The sequence below is a fragment of the Corapipo altera genome, unplaced genomic scaffold, assembly GCF_003945725.1.
Source record: "Corapipo altera isolate COAL_440 unplaced genomic scaffold, ASM394572v1 77b, whole genome shotgun sequence".
Classification (NCBI taxonomy): domain Eukaryota; kingdom Metazoa; phylum Chordata; class Aves; order Passeriformes; family Pipridae; genus Corapipo; species Corapipo altera.
Window position 1 is genome coordinate 3,742,479 of NW_020884933.1, and position 18,593 is coordinate 3,761,071.

General features: G+C 50.0%; 3 protein-coding genes and 1 long non-coding RNA gene across 5 annotated transcripts in view; 3 read left to right on the forward strand and 1 right to left on the reverse strand.

Moving 5' to 3' along the window:
- LOC113954950 overlaps positions 1–16,996 on the reverse strand; it is a 28,120-nt gene extending 11,124 nt beyond the window's left edge. Inside the window, exons 1-3 of one of the 2 annotated variants that reach the window (XR_003530368.1) lie at positions 16,884–16,996; positions 15,724–15,851; positions 13,914–14,790 (exon numbers count right to left, since the gene is read on the reverse strand). This is a non-coding gene — a long non-coding RNA (uncharacterized LOC113954950). Of the gene's footprint in view, positions 1–13,913; positions 14,791–15,723; positions 15,852–16,883 lie in introns of those variants that run through there. The other variant, XR_003530369.1, reaches the window with a different exon arrangement.
- LOC113954943 lies at positions 1,650–7,438 on the forward strand. The gene is made up of 8 exons (XM_027659902.1): positions 1,650–2,272; positions 3,176–3,499; positions 3,831–4,136; positions 4,406–4,735; positions 5,365–5,425; positions 5,931–6,046; positions 6,459–6,508; positions 6,952–7,438. The coding sequence occupies exons 1-8, from the start codon at positions 2,230–2,232 to the stop codon at positions 7,156–7,158; spliced, it is 1,437 nt and encodes a 478-aa protein (XP_027515703.1). The 5' UTR covers positions 1,650–2,229; the 3' UTR covers positions 7,159–7,438.
- On the forward strand, positions 9,075–13,377 carry LOC113954945 (triggering receptor expressed on myeloid cells 2-like). Its single transcript, XM_027659916.1, is given in 5 exon segments — positions 9,075–9,279; positions 9,281–9,392; positions 11,525–11,869; positions 12,210–12,267; positions 12,384–13,377. Coding segments are annotated over 5 exon segments (831 nt in total). The 5' UTR covers positions 9,075–9,177; the 3' UTR covers positions 12,598–13,377.
- Positions 13,861–18,421, forward strand: LOC113954946. The gene is made up of 6 exons (XM_027659917.1): positions 13,861–13,952; positions 14,934–15,083; positions 15,463–15,541; positions 15,771–15,874; positions 16,109–16,161; positions 16,766–18,421. The coding sequence occupies exons 1-6, from the start codon at positions 13,910–13,912 to the stop codon at positions 17,024–17,026; spliced, it is 690 nt and encodes a 229-aa protein (XP_027515718.1). The 5' UTR covers positions 13,861–13,909; the 3' UTR covers positions 17,027–18,421.
- Positions 18,422–18,593: the final 172 nt, after the last annotated feature.

Genomic DNA, 18,593 nt, shown 5'->3' on the forward strand with positions numbered 1-18,593 from the left:
CCCCCCAGAGCTGTGGCAGCTGTCACCAAAGGGGACTTTGGTGGTGGCTCTGACGCACTCTCAGCGACTGACCTGGAGGATTCCACAGGTGGCTTTGCTCACTTGGAGAACTGGCTTTGCCTGGATTTCCATGGAGCAGAGTTTCTTGGGGAGGCCAAGGGAAAGGAGGAGAAAAGCTACAGAAGAAGCTGTTCCCCATTCCCTCATTGAGCCCAGGCCTGCAAAGCACCCGGATGCAGAATCAGCCACATGGAATTTTATGGAATGCCAAAAAATGGAACATTTCTCCCTGTTTCTGAGACTCCAAGACAGGCATGGATCTAAGATTCCTGCTGCTGCCAGTCTTCTGTTGTTCAGGTAAGAGAAGGCGTGAGGAACTGGGATAATCCCCGTGTCCTATTGCCTCAGCAGCCCCCAGGAATGAGGGGCAGGGATTCGCTGTCACACGCGACTGACACCGTCCTCTGTTTCCTTACCAAACCTTTTATATCCTCAGCCTTTTGAAGCCTCTGCAGAGCCAGCTCAGGCCTGTTAGCTATTCCACAGAGGGAATATAATTCCATAGATATTTGTGCTCACTGTATCTCTAGACACAAAGCTTGAATAGGTATGAAAAGCTCTGTCCCTGAACACAGAACTGAGCTGTAACCGAAGCTGGAGAATCTCCTCATCTTTTGACGACTGATTTCCTGCCTGATCCCTCCCTTTCTCTCAGATCCACACACTGAACCCACCAGCCATCCAAGGACTGGGCTGAACTGCAGTGAAACAAGCCCTGAGCCACACAGCACAAATCCTTCCTCTTTTAAGGGACTGTTCCTGACTCATGCAGCAGGATAGACTGAAACCAAGGAATCTCCCAACACTGTAACTCAAAGAACAGTTGCTACACCAGACCTTCACAGCCAGGCAGCAATCTTTGGTTGAGGAAAACTACATTTCAGTGCATATTTGTGAATTTAAACCCCAAAATATATTTGCTTCCCATGAAAGATCAGATCATTCTTTACTTAAATTGGTGTTATCCTTGACAATATAATAAAAACTGATTTTGGAATAAGGAAAAGATCCCGTTTTTCCATTAGCAATGCAGAGGGATGCTGAGATACAACATTCCTTCTCTTTGCTTTCAGTGGAAAGAAGCAAATGCTGGAAATTTTGGCAATATGGGTGGTGGTGTGTCCTCCCTATGGCACATCACAGTGATATTGCACTAAGATCCCTGAATCCATTTATTTACAATTCATTTGCTCACAGTATTCCAATTCATTCATTCATCTAATTAATTAATTAAGATCTTACAACAGTCCAAGTTTGCCCAGGAAACCCATGTACAATATCCACTGAACTAAAAAGGGCCAGATTCAATAGATGATGAGTGAGCTTTTCCTGTAGGAACTGGAGAGACCAAGTCCAGCTAAAACCTCATAATTCCCTTCCCATGTGCACCTAAAGGAAATCCCATAAATTTAGTATGAGTAGCATTCATCGGTTCTTTAAGATGGACCTTTAAGCACGTCAGAGGATGCACTAAGGGAAGAAGTCCCTGTCCTGCTTTCCCCAGGGACAGATCCCGGCCAGAAGTGCCCAGCACAGACTTACAGAGGCAGCAACGTCTCTGGGGACACGATGGCCGTGTGTCAGAGAGAGGGACTTCTCTGGGGATGTGCTCCAGGGACACAGCCAGGCTGGTGCTGCAGCCTCAGCTGGCAACCTCGGAGCACCTGGCAGCAGTTTTAGAGAGAAACATCCGGCTGTGACCGGAGCACGAGAGAACAAACCCCACACCCCGAAACCAACCCAAAAGCTGGTGAGCACCTGCACACACCAGCACACAGAACCAACCAGGGGCATTGGGGCCCAAAATCTGCTGGTGGATAGCAAACTCAGCCCTGTCCCCCACTCGCCTGGGAGGAAGAGGAGGCAGCCTCATGGCTGGGGGGTGGATGAGCAGAGTGACAAAGCAAATTACACCAGCCAGGCGAGAGAAGCAACGGGCCTTTGACATCAGGACAGGCTGTGCTCAACACTTCCCCAAACGCACCCAGAAATCATCTTAATATCAATGTTGTAACAAAACATGGGGAGGTATTTCCGCCTGAGGCAAGACCTCAGGCACTTCCTCCAGCCGTGCCACTGCGAGGCAGGAGGGACCACAAGGCAGACACACAGGGGCAGACAGGGTGGGCAGCCCCCAGAAATGCCCCTTCCCTGGGCCTGAGCGTGGCCATGGAGCTGAGAGCCCTCCTGCTGCTGCTGCTCTGCTTCCCAGGTAAGAGAAGGGCTGGGCACGTCCCAGGGGAGTGGGACATCCTTCCCCACCTCCCACTGCCCGGGGAGCTCCACAGTTGGGGAACCCCCAACCTCAGCTGGACTCTGATGGGGGCAACTCACTTGCAGGGGTGGGGAGGAAAAGGGCAGCCCCAGTTCCCACCACACACATCTGGCTCCTCCAGGCTCCCAGGACAAACCATCCCGGAAGCACAGAGCTGTGGCCTCCAAAGCAGCCCCAGCACCTCTCCCAGGTGGATTTCCCATCACACTGGCCCAGCTCAGCACCTCCGATTGCAGCCCTGGATCAGGACAATGTCCGTGGGCACTGCCTGCCCCCCCCATCCCTGCAGAGAGCACAAAGCTTCCAGCATGGGGTAGGCTGGGGCATCAAGGCAACCTGCACTTTGCACAGCCTCACAGCCAGGAGTTGCTGGGCATCCCCAGGGATGTGGCACAGAGGAGCTACAGGTTGCACACACCTGCTCTGGCTCCTTCCCCCTGCCCCGTCCCACCACCCCAAACAGACCACCAACACCCAGGGCACTGCGTGGGCAGGGGTTGGTCTCCATTTGCCTGAACGAGGAGCAGTGACAACGGGGCTGGTTTGCTGGGGCAGCTCCCAACACTGTGCCACGGATGTCTCCAGTCAGGCTTCAAGGTCCAACACCTCGAGCACCCACTTGTCTGTGGGCTTTAAACCACAGCTGCAATCCCAGCTCAAACCTCAGCACTGCCCACCAGAAATCAGCCCTCCTGTTTGCAAGCAGGAGAATTCAGCAGGGGGAATGGAGTCCTTCCTGTCCACAGGGGAAGGTCAGAGCCTGTTTCCCTGTGTCTGTGGGAAGGCTGTGGGCAGCCCTGGTTCAGCTCCCCTCTCCCTCTCCACATCTGATATTTACAGGTCTCCAAGCCCAAGCACCTCCTACCGAGGAGAGACAACGGGAAGGGGGCACTCTGTATGTCCAGTGTCCTTACACAGACAAGACTTCTGGTAATCAGTGGAAACGCTGGTGCCGCCTGAAAAATGACCAATGCTATGACTTATGGGCAAGCACCCAGTACTCGAGCCAAACCACAGACAGAATTACAATAAAGGATTACCCCACTACTAAGATCGTTTCTGTCACCATGACTGACCTCAAGGCAGAGGACTCAGGCACATATGTCTGTGAAAGTTCCTCTAGCTATTCTCCACTGAAGAGGATCTCACTGAATGTTTTCAAGGGTGAGTACCTTGTCAAAAAGCCACATCATTCCTTCCCCTGCTCCCCTCTCCCCCAGAGCAGAGCAGCTTCCCCTGATCCCCCCAGCCCCACTCCCCAGCCTCATTTGCTGCCTTCCCCAGTGAGTGAAGGAGCCCCACAGACCTGGCTGGCCCTGCAGGTTCCCAGCAACCTCTTGTCCTGCCTTACCTCACCCCTACCCCTGCCTTGATGAGGGGCTCTCCATGAGGGCGTTGCCCCAGGGCAGGGTCTGTCCCAGATGCCCAGCTCGGGGAGGGAGGTGGACGCACTTGTGCCCAATGCTCACTGGGAAGTGACCACCTTGTGTTTCAGAGGTGCTCCAGTGGGAGTTGGACACTCTGTGGGTGCAGTGCCCGCGCAGCATCTGGGGGTACAGCACGACCTGGTGCCGGAGAGAAGGGCAGACTGAGTGCAGAGTCACGGCGAGCACAGATTCCCGTTCAACACGGAGCAACAGCAAAGCTCCACAGGACAGAACGTCGATGATGTACAACGACCGCCTGAATACTGTCACCATCACCATGAGGAGGCTGCAGGCCCAGGACACCGGCACGTACTGGTGTGCACTGAGCTCCGGCCGCACCCGAGTAATGGAGGTCGTGCTCTCTGTCTTCAAGAGTGAGTACCTACTGCCCTCTCTGTGTCCCAAAATGAGCACCTACTGCCCTCTCCGTGTCCCAAAATGAGTACCTACTGCCCTCTCAGTGTCCCACAGTGAGCACCTACCGCACTCTCAGTGTCCCATAGTGTCTCAGTTTATGAGTCATTTTTGCCTTCAGTAATCTGGGTCCAGTCCCTTCTGCTCCACATGTCTGGAGGTAGAAGCAGATCCCAGGTGCCACTGTGCCTGCTTTGGGGTCTCACCAAGCATTCTGGATGTTTTCCAGGGACCCAGCAGTACACAGCCAAGGAATCAGGAAACGTCTCTGTCCAGTGCCAGTACAAGAACACAGACTATGGGGCTGTGAGCAAAGCCTGGTGCAAAGAGGAAGCAGGGACATCATGTGAGATACTGGTTACCACAAGCTCAGGGCCCTCAGGGAACCAAAGGACATCTCAGGATGGCAGAGTCAGGATCCAGGATGATGCCCAACAGGGGATTGTCACCATCACCATGGACCAGCTGCAGGCACAGGACTCTGGCGTGTACTGGTGTGCACTCCATGAAACCTCTGGTCTCTCCCGGATGGAGGAGGTCACACTCGAGGTTTCCAAGGGTACGTACGGACCTGTCAGCACACACTGTGTTTGTAGATCCCAGACTCACTTTCCCGCTCTGTCCCTCTTGCACCACCCAGCTTACACCACCTCACACCTTACACCTGCCTGTGTTTGCCTGACCCTACAGCACTGGACCTTCTCATGGCCACCACGTTATGGAGTAGCAGCAGGGATGGGAGATGAACCACACGTGTGCTGTGCTGCTCCCCTTTAACCTGGGAGAAGGTTCAGGGTCCTGAGAGGTGTTTCTGTATCTCATCCTCTGATACCAGTTCTGCCCCTTTATAGCGACTGATCTCTTGGCTTTCAAAGGCTATTAAGACCTTCACACTGGGTTGTCAAGGGAACAACCTTTAGACCTGTATTTAAAGATCTGTGACTTGGGCTCTCTTTCAGCATGATGCTCTAACAGTAAGGGATGGCACTGAGCTGCAACCTGGCTCTTGAAGGACTAGAGGAACAGGCAGTGCAGACCATGGGAGGGGACAGTGATGCTCTGGAAAAAGTCCCAACACGTGGGTTCTGCACACCCTCCCCTGGGCACAGGAACAGCAATGGCAGGGGGGTTTCACTGGTAAATGCAAAGCATTTGTGACTGTTCCTCTCTTCATGCCTGCCACTGCAGCTTTGTCAGACACCGAAGGCTCAAGTCAAGCAACTCCTTTGGGCAACAGCCCAGCACCCAGGTAAGAGTCTCTGAGCTTGAACACACACAAGTTATTCATGTTTTGTCCACAAAACATCTGGGGCAGGCAGTCCCTGGGTACTCTGATTCCTGCCTACAGAGGGATTAAGTGTGGTAGGATCCTTACCAAAGCTGGCCTCTCCTCTTCCAGCTCCTGCCCAGAGCATAATTCCAAAGGAAGAGGCAGATTAGTAAAATCAGCTCTGGTGCACCAAGTGCTGCAAAACACAGGAGGAAAAGACAGTTCCTGTTCCAGAGAGCCTGGAATTGTGCTCAGAGCTTTGAACAGTGCCTTGTTTCTAAAGCCTGGAGAATGGTTTAGGAAAAGCTCAGAAGGCACAGCTAGGTAGAAAAATCAGATTGCATTGCTGCAGGAGAACCAGACCCTCCTTCTGAGTGCATAGAACCGAGAACATGAAACCTGTCCCTGTCCCTTTTGGTCACTGTTTGGTACTGGGCTGTTACACCATCCAACACTGGTAACTCCCTTGCTCTCCTGGCTGCAGCTCAAATGGCAACACCTTCATCCTACTGTCCGTGGTGCTGAGCATCCTGCTCATCCTGGCTCTCATCACCTCGGTAGCGCTGTGTGTCAGGCTGCAAAAGCTCCTGAAGAGAACAGGTACGTGGAGCTGGGGGATGCCTCCTGTCCTGGTCTGTACCAAACAGGGCCTTCTCTGCCACCGCTTTCCCCCTCCAGGTGAGCTCATTCCCAGCTCCCAGTGCCCTGGAGATCAGGCAGATGCAGGCTGGGAGGCCTCAAGGCAGACTCATTGCTGCCATCTCTGCTCACAATAAGTCAAACCAGGGTTCCTGCAGACCCTGCACAGGAACCTGCAAACACGTTAGGGGAGAACTGAAGTGAGACCAAGGTGTTCCCCAGGCTCAGGGCAGAGGGGTCCCACTGCACATCCACTGCTCCTGTCACTGGGCAATCCCACGGCCTTCCCCACACCTCCTGAGGCACAGGCAATGCCAGGGCTTTTCATGGGCTTCTTTACTTCTAAAACCTCTGATTTTGGCTTATTCCAAAGGTAACCGAGGAGCAGAGGACACTTATGACAATTCAGAGGGCACAGCACAGGTAAGGAAAATGAATGATTTCCCATGTGGTACCGAGTCCCTGACCAATACTCTGTGAGGAGCTGTTGGACCCACCTGATGAGGACCTTGGAGCTCACTTTGGTTGTGAGCAGAAGGGAAATGGTATTTAATGTCCCCAGAGAGAGGAATGTTCCTAGCTGGAGAGAGAGGGGGGTAATAAATGTGGGGAAACTCCAACAGGAAAAAACCACAGTGGACCAAATTCTAGTAACCCCTGAGAAACGACTGAAGGACTAGTAACCAAGGTTAGACCATGCAGTTGTTACCTGTGTCCAGGAGAGGTGATGAAGAAGAGTCTTCTGTTCTTTCACCTCTGTCATGACCATGGCTTCTCCTTTCCTTCGGGGAGAATTTGGTCTCCTGGTAACAGCTGTGACCTGGCACTGTGTCATGCTAACAAGTATTTTCCCTTTCTTTTCACAGCTTGGGAGCACTGAAAGAAGAGAAAGTTCCAAGGATGACAGCAAGGGCCTAAAACACAACAACCCAGACTTGCAATCCCGGCCCAGCCTTGAGGGTCCTCTTTACTGCAATATTGAACCCAGCCAGGCTCACAGGAAGCCCCAAGGGGAAAATGTGGAATACGCTGTCATCGCATTCAACCAGTTCCCAAGGAATGATGCAGGATGAAGCACAGAGTCCCCAGACAATCCAGAAATGGGAGAAACAAACTGGAATATGAAGTGGGAATGAGGAGTAGGAGGTGTGTGGATGGACACTGGGGAGGAGCTGAGTTTTGCTGCCATGTGTGTGTTGCCTGTGCATTTTCTGACCTCCCTCCTGTTAATGGCCAGTAGAGGTTTTGCCACACTTGTGGCAGATTGTCTCGGGTCAGACGGAGGTGTGGGGTTATTCCCAGGATACCTTGTACATCTGTTTTTCCAGTTCCATTAAAATGCAGACTCTTGGAGAGGCAGGTGTGAGCTTTTGAAAAAGAGCAGTATTTGTCTGGACATTGCTGGGTTTGGTATTCCAGCTATGCTCTGGTACAAACTCTGCCCCATTCCTGAGGATTCAGCTCCTGTGGCCAAGTGAACTCACTGCAGTGCTGCAGGGATCAAACCTGAACCTTTTTGTGCCTGAGTTCATGTCCCATGGAATGGGTTGGGAATGGGAGTGCTGGATTATAAGAATAAGCAGAACCAACATCTGCACTTCCCTCTCTCTGCTGGAAACTCTCCAAAGGACATGTTTGCTGCCTGTATTTAGCAGTCATGTGAGGAGCAACCTGAAACGAGTTTTCTGGGGCTCAGCTCCATTTCTCCAAAAGACCAAAAGCTCTGGCATCTGATTTCCCTGCCCCAAGCCCTGCAGACAGGTCTGAGACCAAAGGAGCCTGAACCATCCCTCATTCCCAGGCCAGTCACATCCAACAGGCTTCTCTTGCTAGGGCTGCAGCAGGGAGGCTGATGGAATTTTTGAGATTTTCAGAGTTGATGTGACAGAAAGAAAAAGAAAATGGTTCTGGAAATGGTTCATTCAGCCCAAGATTCCCCTAACAATTTGCTCTTCATGCAGTTACACTGGGTCAAGCTGTGGAAGAGAAATAGTAGAAAACAGTGAAATGGAAGAGAGGCATTTTCAGGGTGATTCTCAAAGAGAATCCAGATTTGTGCTCACTGGAGCAAGAAGGAACAAAAACTGCAATCAGTCACCTCACAAAGAATTTCTCTGAGGTACCATTTTCTTAACCACTAACTCAAGGAAAGAAAAAGAGGCACATTTAAGACTGGACAGACCTGCAGATTCATCAGTACACCAGTTAAGAAGTCAGAGTCTACTTGTACTTGCATGGAAGATCTCCAAGTAAATAAATAAATTCAAAACCAGAAAACAGCACCCAGCCTCCCAGTTTGCTGCCGCTCTGGGAGGTCCCTGAGGGCAGTCCTGAGCTGGCTTGGAATCAGTGCCCCCAGCCCTTGATCCTGTGTCCTTTCTGCCAGGCTCAGAACACTGATGGCTGTTGGGCTCATTTAAAGCAGCCACAGCTTCAGCCAGGGCAGTGCCCCTGAGCTCCTGTGGTGAGCTGGCAAACAGGAATGCTTCATGTGCAAGCTCTTCTACATCTTCTTTCTCCTGAAAACCCACAAGATGATGTCCTTGCCCTCTTTCCACCCCGGGATGCTGGCAGAGCCACCTGCAGATCCCCATGAGAGCCACTCTTTCCATTTTGGCTTTCCAGTAATTCCCCCATGCACAGCTCCTGTAAATCATTTACAGGGGCCTGGAATGACAGGGCAAGGGGGAATGGCTTCCCACTGACAGGGGCAGGGTTAGGTGGGATATTGGGGGGAATTACCCCTGGTGAGGGTGGGCAGGCCCTGGCCCAGGTTGCCCAGAGAAGCTGTGGCTACCCCATCCCTGGAATTGTTCAAGGCAGGTTGGATGGGGTCTGGAGCAACCTGGTCTAGTGGAAGATGTTCCTGCCCAAGGCAGTGGGTTGGAAGTGGATGAGCTTTGAGGTCCCTCCGGCCCAAACCATCCTGGGATTCTGTGGCTCTGTGAAGTCCTGCTCCAGTGGGAGCTGAGCCCAGCAGGACCCCCAGCCCACGGCTTGAGGCCATCACATGATGCTCCCTCCTGGGCTGTCTAGACTGAGCTGAGTCCCTAGCTGGGACTGGGCAATGCTGATGCCTGAATTTTCAGCCCATGAGAGAAATGCCCGTCCCTGGTAATTGCTCAATGTGCGGGATGAAAAAGATGCCAAGTTCCTGTGCTCGTTCCTTCCGTCAGAGCAAGGAGGGGGAGAGGGAGCTGCCCTTGGGCAGAGCCCATGTCCCTCTTCTCCAGGCTGCTCTCCCATCCCCTGCTCTGCTCAGCTCACATGGAGAGGCTCGGCCACCTCATCTTGGTCTTCCTGTCAGGTAAGAGGAACGTGTGGCTTTGGGTTTCAAGGGAAAGGGTTGACAGGGTAAAGGGCTGGGGCAAAGCTTGGTCTCCACCTGAAGGCTCCTTCCTTGGAGTTTTCTCCTTTCCTTTTATTTACCAAAGGGCCAGTGGTGATCCCAGTGCTCCCAGCTTTCCTCACAGGGATCCTTTTGAGTCAGAACAGGAAACACTGATGAAAGAAGTCCTCTTTTGTGAAATGTGAAATTGCAAAATCCTGTGTGTTTGCATTTGCAGGGCTTTGAATGTAATTTACATATATGTAAATTACCACAGGAGGGTTCAAGAGAAGGGAAACAAAACCCAGTGAAGGGCAGAGCTCTGAACTCTTGGGCACTTGGCTCTTTGCAGCTGGGAGAGGCACAGCCCTTGGAAGTGAGAACCAAGGCACAGGACCCAGGTGGGGCTCCCAGCTCTCTGCCTTCTCTCCCCAGCCACTTTGGAGACCCCAGCTCCCTGCAGCACTGCAGGGAATAGCAACAAACCCAGGCTGTGGGAGCACAGAAACCTGTCCCAAAAATCTGAATGAGTTTGGAAAATGTTCACTATACTTTTTCCAGTAGAACCCAGGAAGGGAGGAGGAACACAAATAGTTTCTGATCTGTCAGCAGAATTGGTTGAGAAGAGAATGACACAACATTTTCCACAGAGAAATCAGGAAATCTTTAAATGATTCCAATCAAGAGGTGTTTTGCTGTGCTGTGGGAATTGTAGGGACTGAGCTGGAGGAAGGAGGGGTCCTCAGGAGAAACAGGAGAGGCAGGCAAAGTGTTCTGGAAGGATTGCACAGGACAGGACAGGACACAGCCTGAGGTAAGTCCTGACTGGAAGAACTGAGTGCAGCAGCGTACTGGGATAAAGACTCGGAGGTGTTGGATACTTGTGGAGCACAGATCTATTTTATGTCTCGTTCTAGTCAAGCTGAAGGAACTTCAGATCTTTTAGTTTATAATTCACTTAGAATTGTTGAAATTATTTTAAGCAGTGTTATTAAAAGCCTCAGCCAGCACAAAGTCCTCACAAGAGCCTATTTTTAAATTTACTTCTGTTTTATCGTTACTTATGGTTTCACAGAAACATTTGCCTCTGAATTTTTTCACTAGAAATAGAGATTTCCACAAATACCACACTGTACTTCTCTCTGGAAGTATTAATAGCTCAGACTGTCCTCTCTGCCATTTCCTGTCACAAAGAGGAATGGAAATTAGAAATAAGGAACCAAGACAATTAAAAAAAGCCAAGCAGCCAAAGACCAGTTGTCAACATGGTTAAAATTCGTAAGATATTAAAAGATAGAGTGGAAAAAAACCTGCTAAATGCCTGGATTTAGAAGTGGGAGTGGGATTCAGGAGCAACCTCCTAGCCAGCACGCAGGACAGTGGTTTGTAGGTGTCAGTGTGATTCCAGCATTTTCCAGGGCAGTGTGGCTTTGCTCTGCCTGTGTAAAGAGCTTCAAAATGGGGATAAAGTTCATGGGCATTTACTGCAAAGGGCCTTTTCTGCAGCAGAGGGTATTCCACAGCCAAATACTGTAAAAGAGCTTCTAAAAATCAGGGCAGCTTGACTGGTGCCAGCTCAACCTACCTGGATGCCCAGCTCCACCTACCTGGATGCCCAGCTCCATGCTCCTCAGGACCAGAGCACGAGGCAAGTTTATATTTAATGCACGAATTCTGATGACAAACTGGGCAGGAGCACAGGGATGACAGAGGTGGGATGTGGTTGAGCTCCAGACAGACTCCAGAGCAGCCACCACAGGGCCAGGAGGGAAGGCAAGGACCAAAGTTTACCCGAGCTTCAGAAAATCTGCAAATATTAAGGAAGCTGAAACCTCCTGCCCTCAGTGCCACCCCAAGAACTGCTGCCTGGCAAGAGCCAAATCACCCACCAGGCACAGGGTCACCACAGACATTTTTCACAACACCTGAGCCAAGACTCTGAGCACACTGATCGTTGATGGGGGAAGCAGACAGGTGACAGCCCTACAGGTGACAGCTGCCATCACTAGAGCTGTAAAGGATGAAAATGATGTTCAGCATCACCACAGTAGTGAGGGATAGACATGAGAGAGACCAGGCTCACCCCTCTCCCCTCCCTCCCTCCCTCCCAGCATCCTGTGCTGCAGAGAACGTCACCGTGGTGTATGGGATGGAGGGGGGCACCATTTCTGTCAACTGCTCCTACGACCCCCAGCAGCAGTGGTGGAGAGAGAAGAGCTGGTGCAGGCAGGTCGATGAGACCAAGTGCCAGCACGTGGTGAGTGCCCCGTCCTTCTGGCTGCCATTCCTGAGGGGCAGGAAAAGCACCACCTCCATCAGGGACAACATCCACGACGGGGTCCTGACGGTCACCATGAGGCGGCTCAGGAAGGAGGATGCTGGGCTGTACCAGTGCAGAACTGATTTCCTGGGGGACACAAAGAGCCTGAGGAAGGTGCAAGTGGAAGTGCTGAGAGGTACGTCCTGGGGTTGAGTTTCACGAGTTCCTACTCGAATTTCAGGGGTGCCTGCAGATGCCAAGGTGTCACCTCAGTAAACATCTACTGTTGTCTCACTCTAAGGAGGTTCTGTGCTGCGTTGCCTCTCTTTATTCCTGATGTAAGCACTGTCACTTCACTGGTACTGGACGTCCAACATGCCATCCATCCCCTTCTTGCTGCCCAGACTGATCTCCTGGCACACAGCCCCATGCCCCACCTCACCTTGGCTATTTGCCCAGCTGGGGCACTGGTGCTGGTGACACCAGTGAACATCACCCAGAGGCACCTGCAGACTAAACTGTTCTGTTTCTATCAGCAGCTGTCCTGGAGACCCAAGTGCCAGAGGAGCCCAGAGCTGTGCAGAGCATCTCCAGGTGAGCCTGAAACTTGTGCTGGGACCTCTAGTCTTCCTAGGACTAAGGCAGTACCTCAGGAGTTTTTTAAAGGTTTGAACCATCTCCCTCATGGTTGTATTTCTGGTTCCCCACAGCTCCCCTCCTGAAGTGGATTTCACTGTTTTCTACATCCTTGCTGGGCTCCTGGTTACCAAGTCCATGGTGGCTTTACTGATCTGTATCGTTGGCATCAGCAGGAAGAACAGAGAAAGAGAGCAGAACCCAAGCCTGAGTGAGCAGCAGGTCCTCCCTTTCACTGCTGACCTCAGGCACAATGGAACTGGCCCCTCCTGGGAGAGCACTCCGTGAGCTGATCCAAAGGGAGTCCATGGAAAAGGAACATCAGGCATTTGCAGGCAAATCTTTGCCATCTGCTGTAAGAAAAGGATCACTACTAAACACAGGTGTGGATGAACCTGTCACTCTGGAGAGGGAATGTCACCATCTACCACCTCTTGTCATTGGCATCACACCCCCAGGCAGAGTTACTCCAGATACCATCCCCAATATCATTCCACCACAGTCTGAACTGAGACCCATCAACATCCTGTCATCTCAGTGCCAGGTGACAGATTCTGTCTTTACGAGGTGAGGAAGACTAATTCCCAAAAGTTGCTCTGGACAGTGTGGATCCTTGGAGTCCCTGTGGAAAGGCATAAGGAACTGCAGGACAGCCCAGAAAGGGATGTGGTCTCCTTGCAGCTCCGAGCCTGCTTCCTCATTTCTGAAAGGACTTGGTGAGCAAATGAACTGTCTCTCTGTAGTTCTCCCCACTCAAGGGGATGTTACCAACATGTGGTGGTTGTTCATCCCTCCCCACAGTGAAGCTGCCTTTAGGCCTCCCAGGCAGACCCCAAACCCAGGGGCATTCACACTTCTTTTCCCTGCAATACTAAATAAAATAAAACTGATTCTCTGACTTAGGATGGATTCATGGTAGTGGGCTGCAGGACACCAGGTCACAGTCATCCCCCAAAGAAGAAGTGACACCTGGAACATGCTGGAGTGTTTACAATGCTCTGAGCCAGCAGGACAGGCTGGCACATCCAGCCACTCAGTGCCACACAGGAGCAGAGCTCAAAGCCCAACCCCTCATTACCCAGAGGAGCTGTGGCTGCCCCATCCCTGGAAGTGTCCAAGGCCAGGTTGGACAGGGCCTGGAGCAACCTGGGATAGTGGAAGGTGACATGGGGAGTGGGTTGAGATGAGCTTTAAGGTCCCTTCAACCCAAACCATTCCATGACTCCATGTAAGTGCAAAGCAGCAGACAGATGAACATTCCCAGCTGAAGGCTGCTCTGGGATGTGTCAGAGCAGCACCAGAGACCAAAGATGCCCATTTCTTGTCCAGCCCCACGGCCTGGTTGCTAAATACGGCTCTCACAGGGTATTGAAAGGGGAAAGGCAGCCAGTGAGCACCATGCAGCCTTCCCTCCCAAGAAATAACTCAGAGATTGTGGTTACAAGATACCCTCCAATTCCAAACTGGCATCACCACTCGGGGCAGCAGCCTCTGAGTGACAGAGTGAGTTTGCTCCTCTGCAGCAGGAACTGTGTGGGGATAAAGAAGCTCCAGGAAATGCTTTTTTCCCTTGGTGCCCTAAACCACTCTCTGCTCCAGGATGGAAGGTTTTCCAGCCCTGCTGCTCTTGCTGGCACTACCAGGTAAGGCTCATAAGAGTGTCTGTGCACAGAGGGAGAGTCCTCCAGAGCCAACAAGAAGTTATGAAGTTATGGGAGAAGAGATAGTGGTGCAAGGGGCTGTCAGAAACGTCCTGTCCAGTCTTAGCCTTGAGCTTCCCTGTGAAAGAAAGGATTAACCTTTTCCACACCCTGCACTGCTCAGGGGACTGATGGACTCTGGACATCGCTGGTTTTCAGTGATCAGGGCAGCACTTCCAAGAGGGAATCTGGCCCTCGGCTGTGGATATCTGCAGAATATTCTTCTGCAGGGAATACAGATGGTGGTTTCACCTGAGGGTGAGCTCTGAGGTCAACGGTGTGCTGGGTGGGAGACAGCCAAAATAAATCAAGAATGATGTGTCATTCCCATTTTTGTTTCACAGCTAAAGATGTTGTACTGGGACACAAAGATCTCATCAGAGGTTATCCAGGACAGGGCAAAACTCTATTACATAGTTCAACACAGAACCATGACAGGTACTTGTGTGTATCAAGAGGCAGAAGTGTCCAGGAAATTATTTTTGCTATATTAAATAAAATGTCTCAAAGGAAAAAAAAAAGAAAATAATCAATAATTTACTGGTTACCATAAAAAACAATGAATGCAATGTTGTAGGATTGTATTAATCAAAACCAAGTGGGTCTGGGACAGAATATATCATAGAATCACAGAATGGTTTGGGTGGGAAGGGACATCAGGGACTGTGCTGACCTTGGCTCTGCCCCTGTGCTGGGGGACGTGGACCCTCCATGAGGGTTGTTTTTTCCTGTCTTCTCCCTCTGATGAATCACCACTCGAGGTTCTTCAGAATTCGTGAGGCTATTTGCAAAAGAAAAGGGAACTCCCTCTCCCTCATCACTCCTTTTCTGTGCAAGACAACACCAGGAAACTCCAGTGTTGTATTTGGTGCAAAACAGTGTCCCAAATTCAAGGTAACTCTGATCAAAGTCTCCTTAAAGCAGGGGGGACTGGAATGATGAATGAGTTCTCATGGAAAATGATTAGAGTGTGGCCGAGAAAGCTCCAGCTTAATGACTCAGGAGAATATCAACTCGAGACCTATTTCCAGGGGAGAAACAAACCACGGAATAGCACCAAGCTGGAAGTTTTGGGTGAGTTAATCAAAGAATTAATGATCTTCCAGAAGTCAGCAATTTTTTACCACTTGACAAGAAAGATTTCAGGTCAGTGTTAAAGAGCTCTGTTTGGAAATTTCCTGAGACACAAGTAATTCCTAAATTTCTTTTTTTTAAACATATTTTTGATACATACTAATGGGATAAACAAATTGGAGCCAACTGGTGTGAGGGAGGCCTGGCTTGGCTTCATTGATTGATGAAGTCTTACATTTACATCAGCAGATGGAACAGGCTCTGAGCAATCCAAATCTTTGCTGGAGAAAAAGTCACCAGTTTTTTAGCAGGAGAAAGAGTCCCCAGGGATGGATTGACATGGGAAAATCACCTGCTCATTGTTTTGTTTTTTTTCAAGAGGAATATAGGTCTTTGGATACAGATTCTGACCCCATTAAAGGGGACATTGCCACAGATGACACCAATAAGGAGCAGAGGTAAAACCAACGACTCCCAGACTCTGGATGCACAGCAGGATTTGAGGAGCAGTGGACACACTGCAGCATGTGCACACAACACAGAGAGACAGCAAGGGTGGTATTTGCGTGCTGAGTTCTTATCCTGGAAACATAATTCATTGTAAAACACACAAAATCCCCTCCCACATTAACCTCATCACCTCTGGTGCTGTAAACAGTAACGGAGATATCCTGGTTTTCCCTGCAGCAGTCTCCATGCCCTTGTGGTGCTGAGCTCCTTCCTGCCCACCACTGCTCTGGTTGCAGCTGTTCTCTTCCTTCTCACCACCTACATCAGAATGAAAAGAGCAGGTGAAGATCCCAAATCCTCCTGTCTGGTTTTCCTGCCCCTCACCTTGTCCTCCCACCACCCTGGATTTAGGGAAGGTCTGTCCACAGCAATCCTTTCCAAGGAGGCAGGGATGAGCTGGGAGCGAATGCGAGGTGTGAGCTGAATCCAGGAAGGGACAGGAGGGAGAGTCAGGTTTAAAATGAACAGGTAAAGGGGGTGTTTCACACTCAAATGGGTTTCTGTGTTCTTGGCAGGAAAAGGGATGGACACTGGCAAACATCCTGCTTTCAGACAGAGAGCACTGCAGGTAAGACACCAGCAGAAATCCCACATTCCCAGTGCTTTGGTTGATCCCTGCCGTGCAGACACTGCTCTGTGTCACCACACAGCAGTTCCATCATCCTGCAGTGGGTGAGAGGCATCCCCTCGAGCTCCCAGACTAAAGCTGCCTGTACTTGTTGGTTGTCTGACATCTTTTTGCCAAGCAGCCACAACCTACCTTGGTTATTTGAGGAAATCCCAGCCTTTCTGCTTAATTTTGCTTATAGTACTCAGAAAAATAAATGTAATAACAAATACACAGTGTTCATAATTTACTGGCCTTGGATCTGCAGTAACATCACCAAAGCTTCTTATCGAAGGAAAACTTTATCATCCTAAATATTCGGTGTGTTGATTGTGGCTGCACTTTTCTACCCCAGTCTCCTCAATCTTAGGAAGTTGAGTTTGCATAGAAGTCTCCTAAACTTCTCTGAGCACACGTTTCCTTTTGCCACACATCCCCTCCCCTCTTCCCCAGCTTCACAAGACAAAAGGGAAATATTCGTGCCTGTAGATGAACTAAGGCTAAATGTTCAGAAGCAAAAAATGCTGAATCTGTTTTTAACTTCTCGTTCTTTGTGGTTTCTCAGCTCAGAGGACACGAAGGGAGTGGGATGGCAGAAGGGGAACTGAGCAGGAGCACAGTCTATGCTGTGATCAGGCCCCAGCTGCAGCCCAGGCCCGAGGATGTTCTGTATGCCAACGTACAGCCTGTTCCCAAGGTTTTCTTCCACCTGCAGGAACCGCCGGGAAGTTCAGCCTCCTCAGGGCCTGTGGAATACGCGACTGTCCTTTTCAGAACCACAGCTCCACATCCTGACACCGCAACAGAGAAAAACAGGTTCACCTGAAGAAAGCAGCACAAAGCCTCAGGCTTGTTCACTGAATTTTGCAGAACTGCACTTAAAATAACACGTTTTTACCCAGCTGCTGAAGGTGGGCGATGGGGTGAGGGGCAGAAGCAACTGAAAGGACACACGTGGGTGCACAAACCTTCCCTGGAAAACAACTGCACTTTTCTAATAGCACAGCATCGTACCCAGCTCTTGGTGGGCAAATCCAGAAGAAAGCTGTGGCATGTTTGCTTTTCCAAATTGCTGGTTTTAAATGACATAGAACTATAAACCCAAATGCAGGAAACTGGTTCTGTCTGGCGGCAGCTGATACAGCACCACGGCCAACAAGGGGCTGTGAGATACGGGAGATGCTTCCTTTGGACTTTCTTCAACAGCTCACTTGAATACTCACAGATAAAGCATTAATTACTGCCCACTCTGATAAGATCCAAGTCAGCAAAGTGGTAAAAATCTGCTTTATTTGAAACACACGAGGTGTTCCCTGGGCTTCAGGGAAACAGACAATGCACTTGACATGTTTTAGTAAACAAGAGGCTTGTTGGAAAATATTTGTCTACTTTATAATATAAACTGTCATCAGCTTGAACATGCAGGGGTGAAATTTACATTCAAAATTATTGATTTGTTTTACAAAGAAATAACTTTGTATTTTCCTGTTTGTTGTTCATTAACACACACCAATGCTCCAGGATAAACCTAGCTTGACTTTATTATAAACTGTTGATCAAACTACAGAACCCTGATATCACAGTGATATGATCAAACATCCCTCAGGGATTATGGATAAATCCCTGAATTCATCTTAATTCTGTGAGCTGGAGCTGAGGATGCTGAATAGAACACAAAAATAGGTTTAAATTTTTGATACTAAGATTGCAAGAAAACTCCAGCCTGGGCACTGGGTGGCAAAGGAGAGAAGGAAGGGGAAAAAGCAAGGAATACACCTATGGACTGTATAAACTCTGTGAGTTATATATCTGCCCGTGAGTGCTTGTGAGATTCTGAGGGTGAGACAGAAGTAAATTCTGTTGACTGCTCTGATGTGGCTAAAAAATATCAGGCTTTTTATAATTATATCTGAGATGATTTTGTTATTCTATTGCAAATTTTATGAAAGCAAAGCTAGAAAATTACATCATAGTAGTTAAAGAAACATATTTCTGGCTTCCCAAACAGCCTTGCATGATTGTTCTCTTCCTGTCCCAGCTTCCCATTCTCTGTTCTTACGTAGTTATTTCCTTTTTTCTTTTTTTTTTTTTTTTACGATCATCACTGTATTGACCAATTCTGGAAAGAACTAATGACACTCACCCTTGTGCTTTGGCGCATTTTTAAGATGGCAGAAGTGTTGGTGTGGGGTCGATACCGTTAAGTATTTCCAATACTGTAGAGAACGTGCCATTCCAATCCTGTGGAGAGCTCTGGAGCAGCACTTGTGGAAGAGCAGTGCATCCAGAGGGATCACAGGCAGGCATGGAAACTGTCTCCTAAAGCGCCAAGACAGTGGGGTCAGACTGAGGGGAGACGAACGCCAAGATGGCGGGATGGGGCTGAGGGGAGA

What these genes read in the sequence shown, in the direction of transcription:
- LOC113954946 (XM_027659917.1), top strand. Translation starts at nt 13,910, where the DNA reads ATGGAAGGTTTTCCAGCCCTGCTGCTCTTGCTGGCACTACCAG. An exon ending in CATCAGAATGAAAAGAGCAG is followed by an intron (nt 15,875 to 16,108) that starts GTGAAGATCCCA and finishes TGTTCTTGGCAG; the next exon opens with GAAAAGGGATGGACACTGGC. An exon ending in TCAGACAGAGAGCACTGCAG is followed by an intron (nt 16,162 to 16,765) that starts GTAAGACACCAG and finishes GTGGTTTCTCAG; the next exon opens with CTCAGAGGACACGAAGGGAG.
- LOC113954943 (XM_027659902.1), top strand. Translation starts at nt 2,230, where the DNA reads ATGGAGCTGAGAGCCCTCCTGCTGCTGCTGCTCTGCTTCCCAG. An exon ending in CGTGCTCTCTGTCTTCAAGA is followed by an intron (nt 4,137 to 4,405) that starts GTGAGTACCTAC and finishes GATGTTTTCCAG; the next exon opens with GGACCCAGCAGTACACAGCC. An exon ending in ATTCAGAGGGCACAGCACAG is followed by an intron (nt 6,509 to 6,951) that starts GTAAGGAAAATG and finishes TTCTTTTCACAG; the next exon opens with CTTGGGAGCACTGAAAGAAG.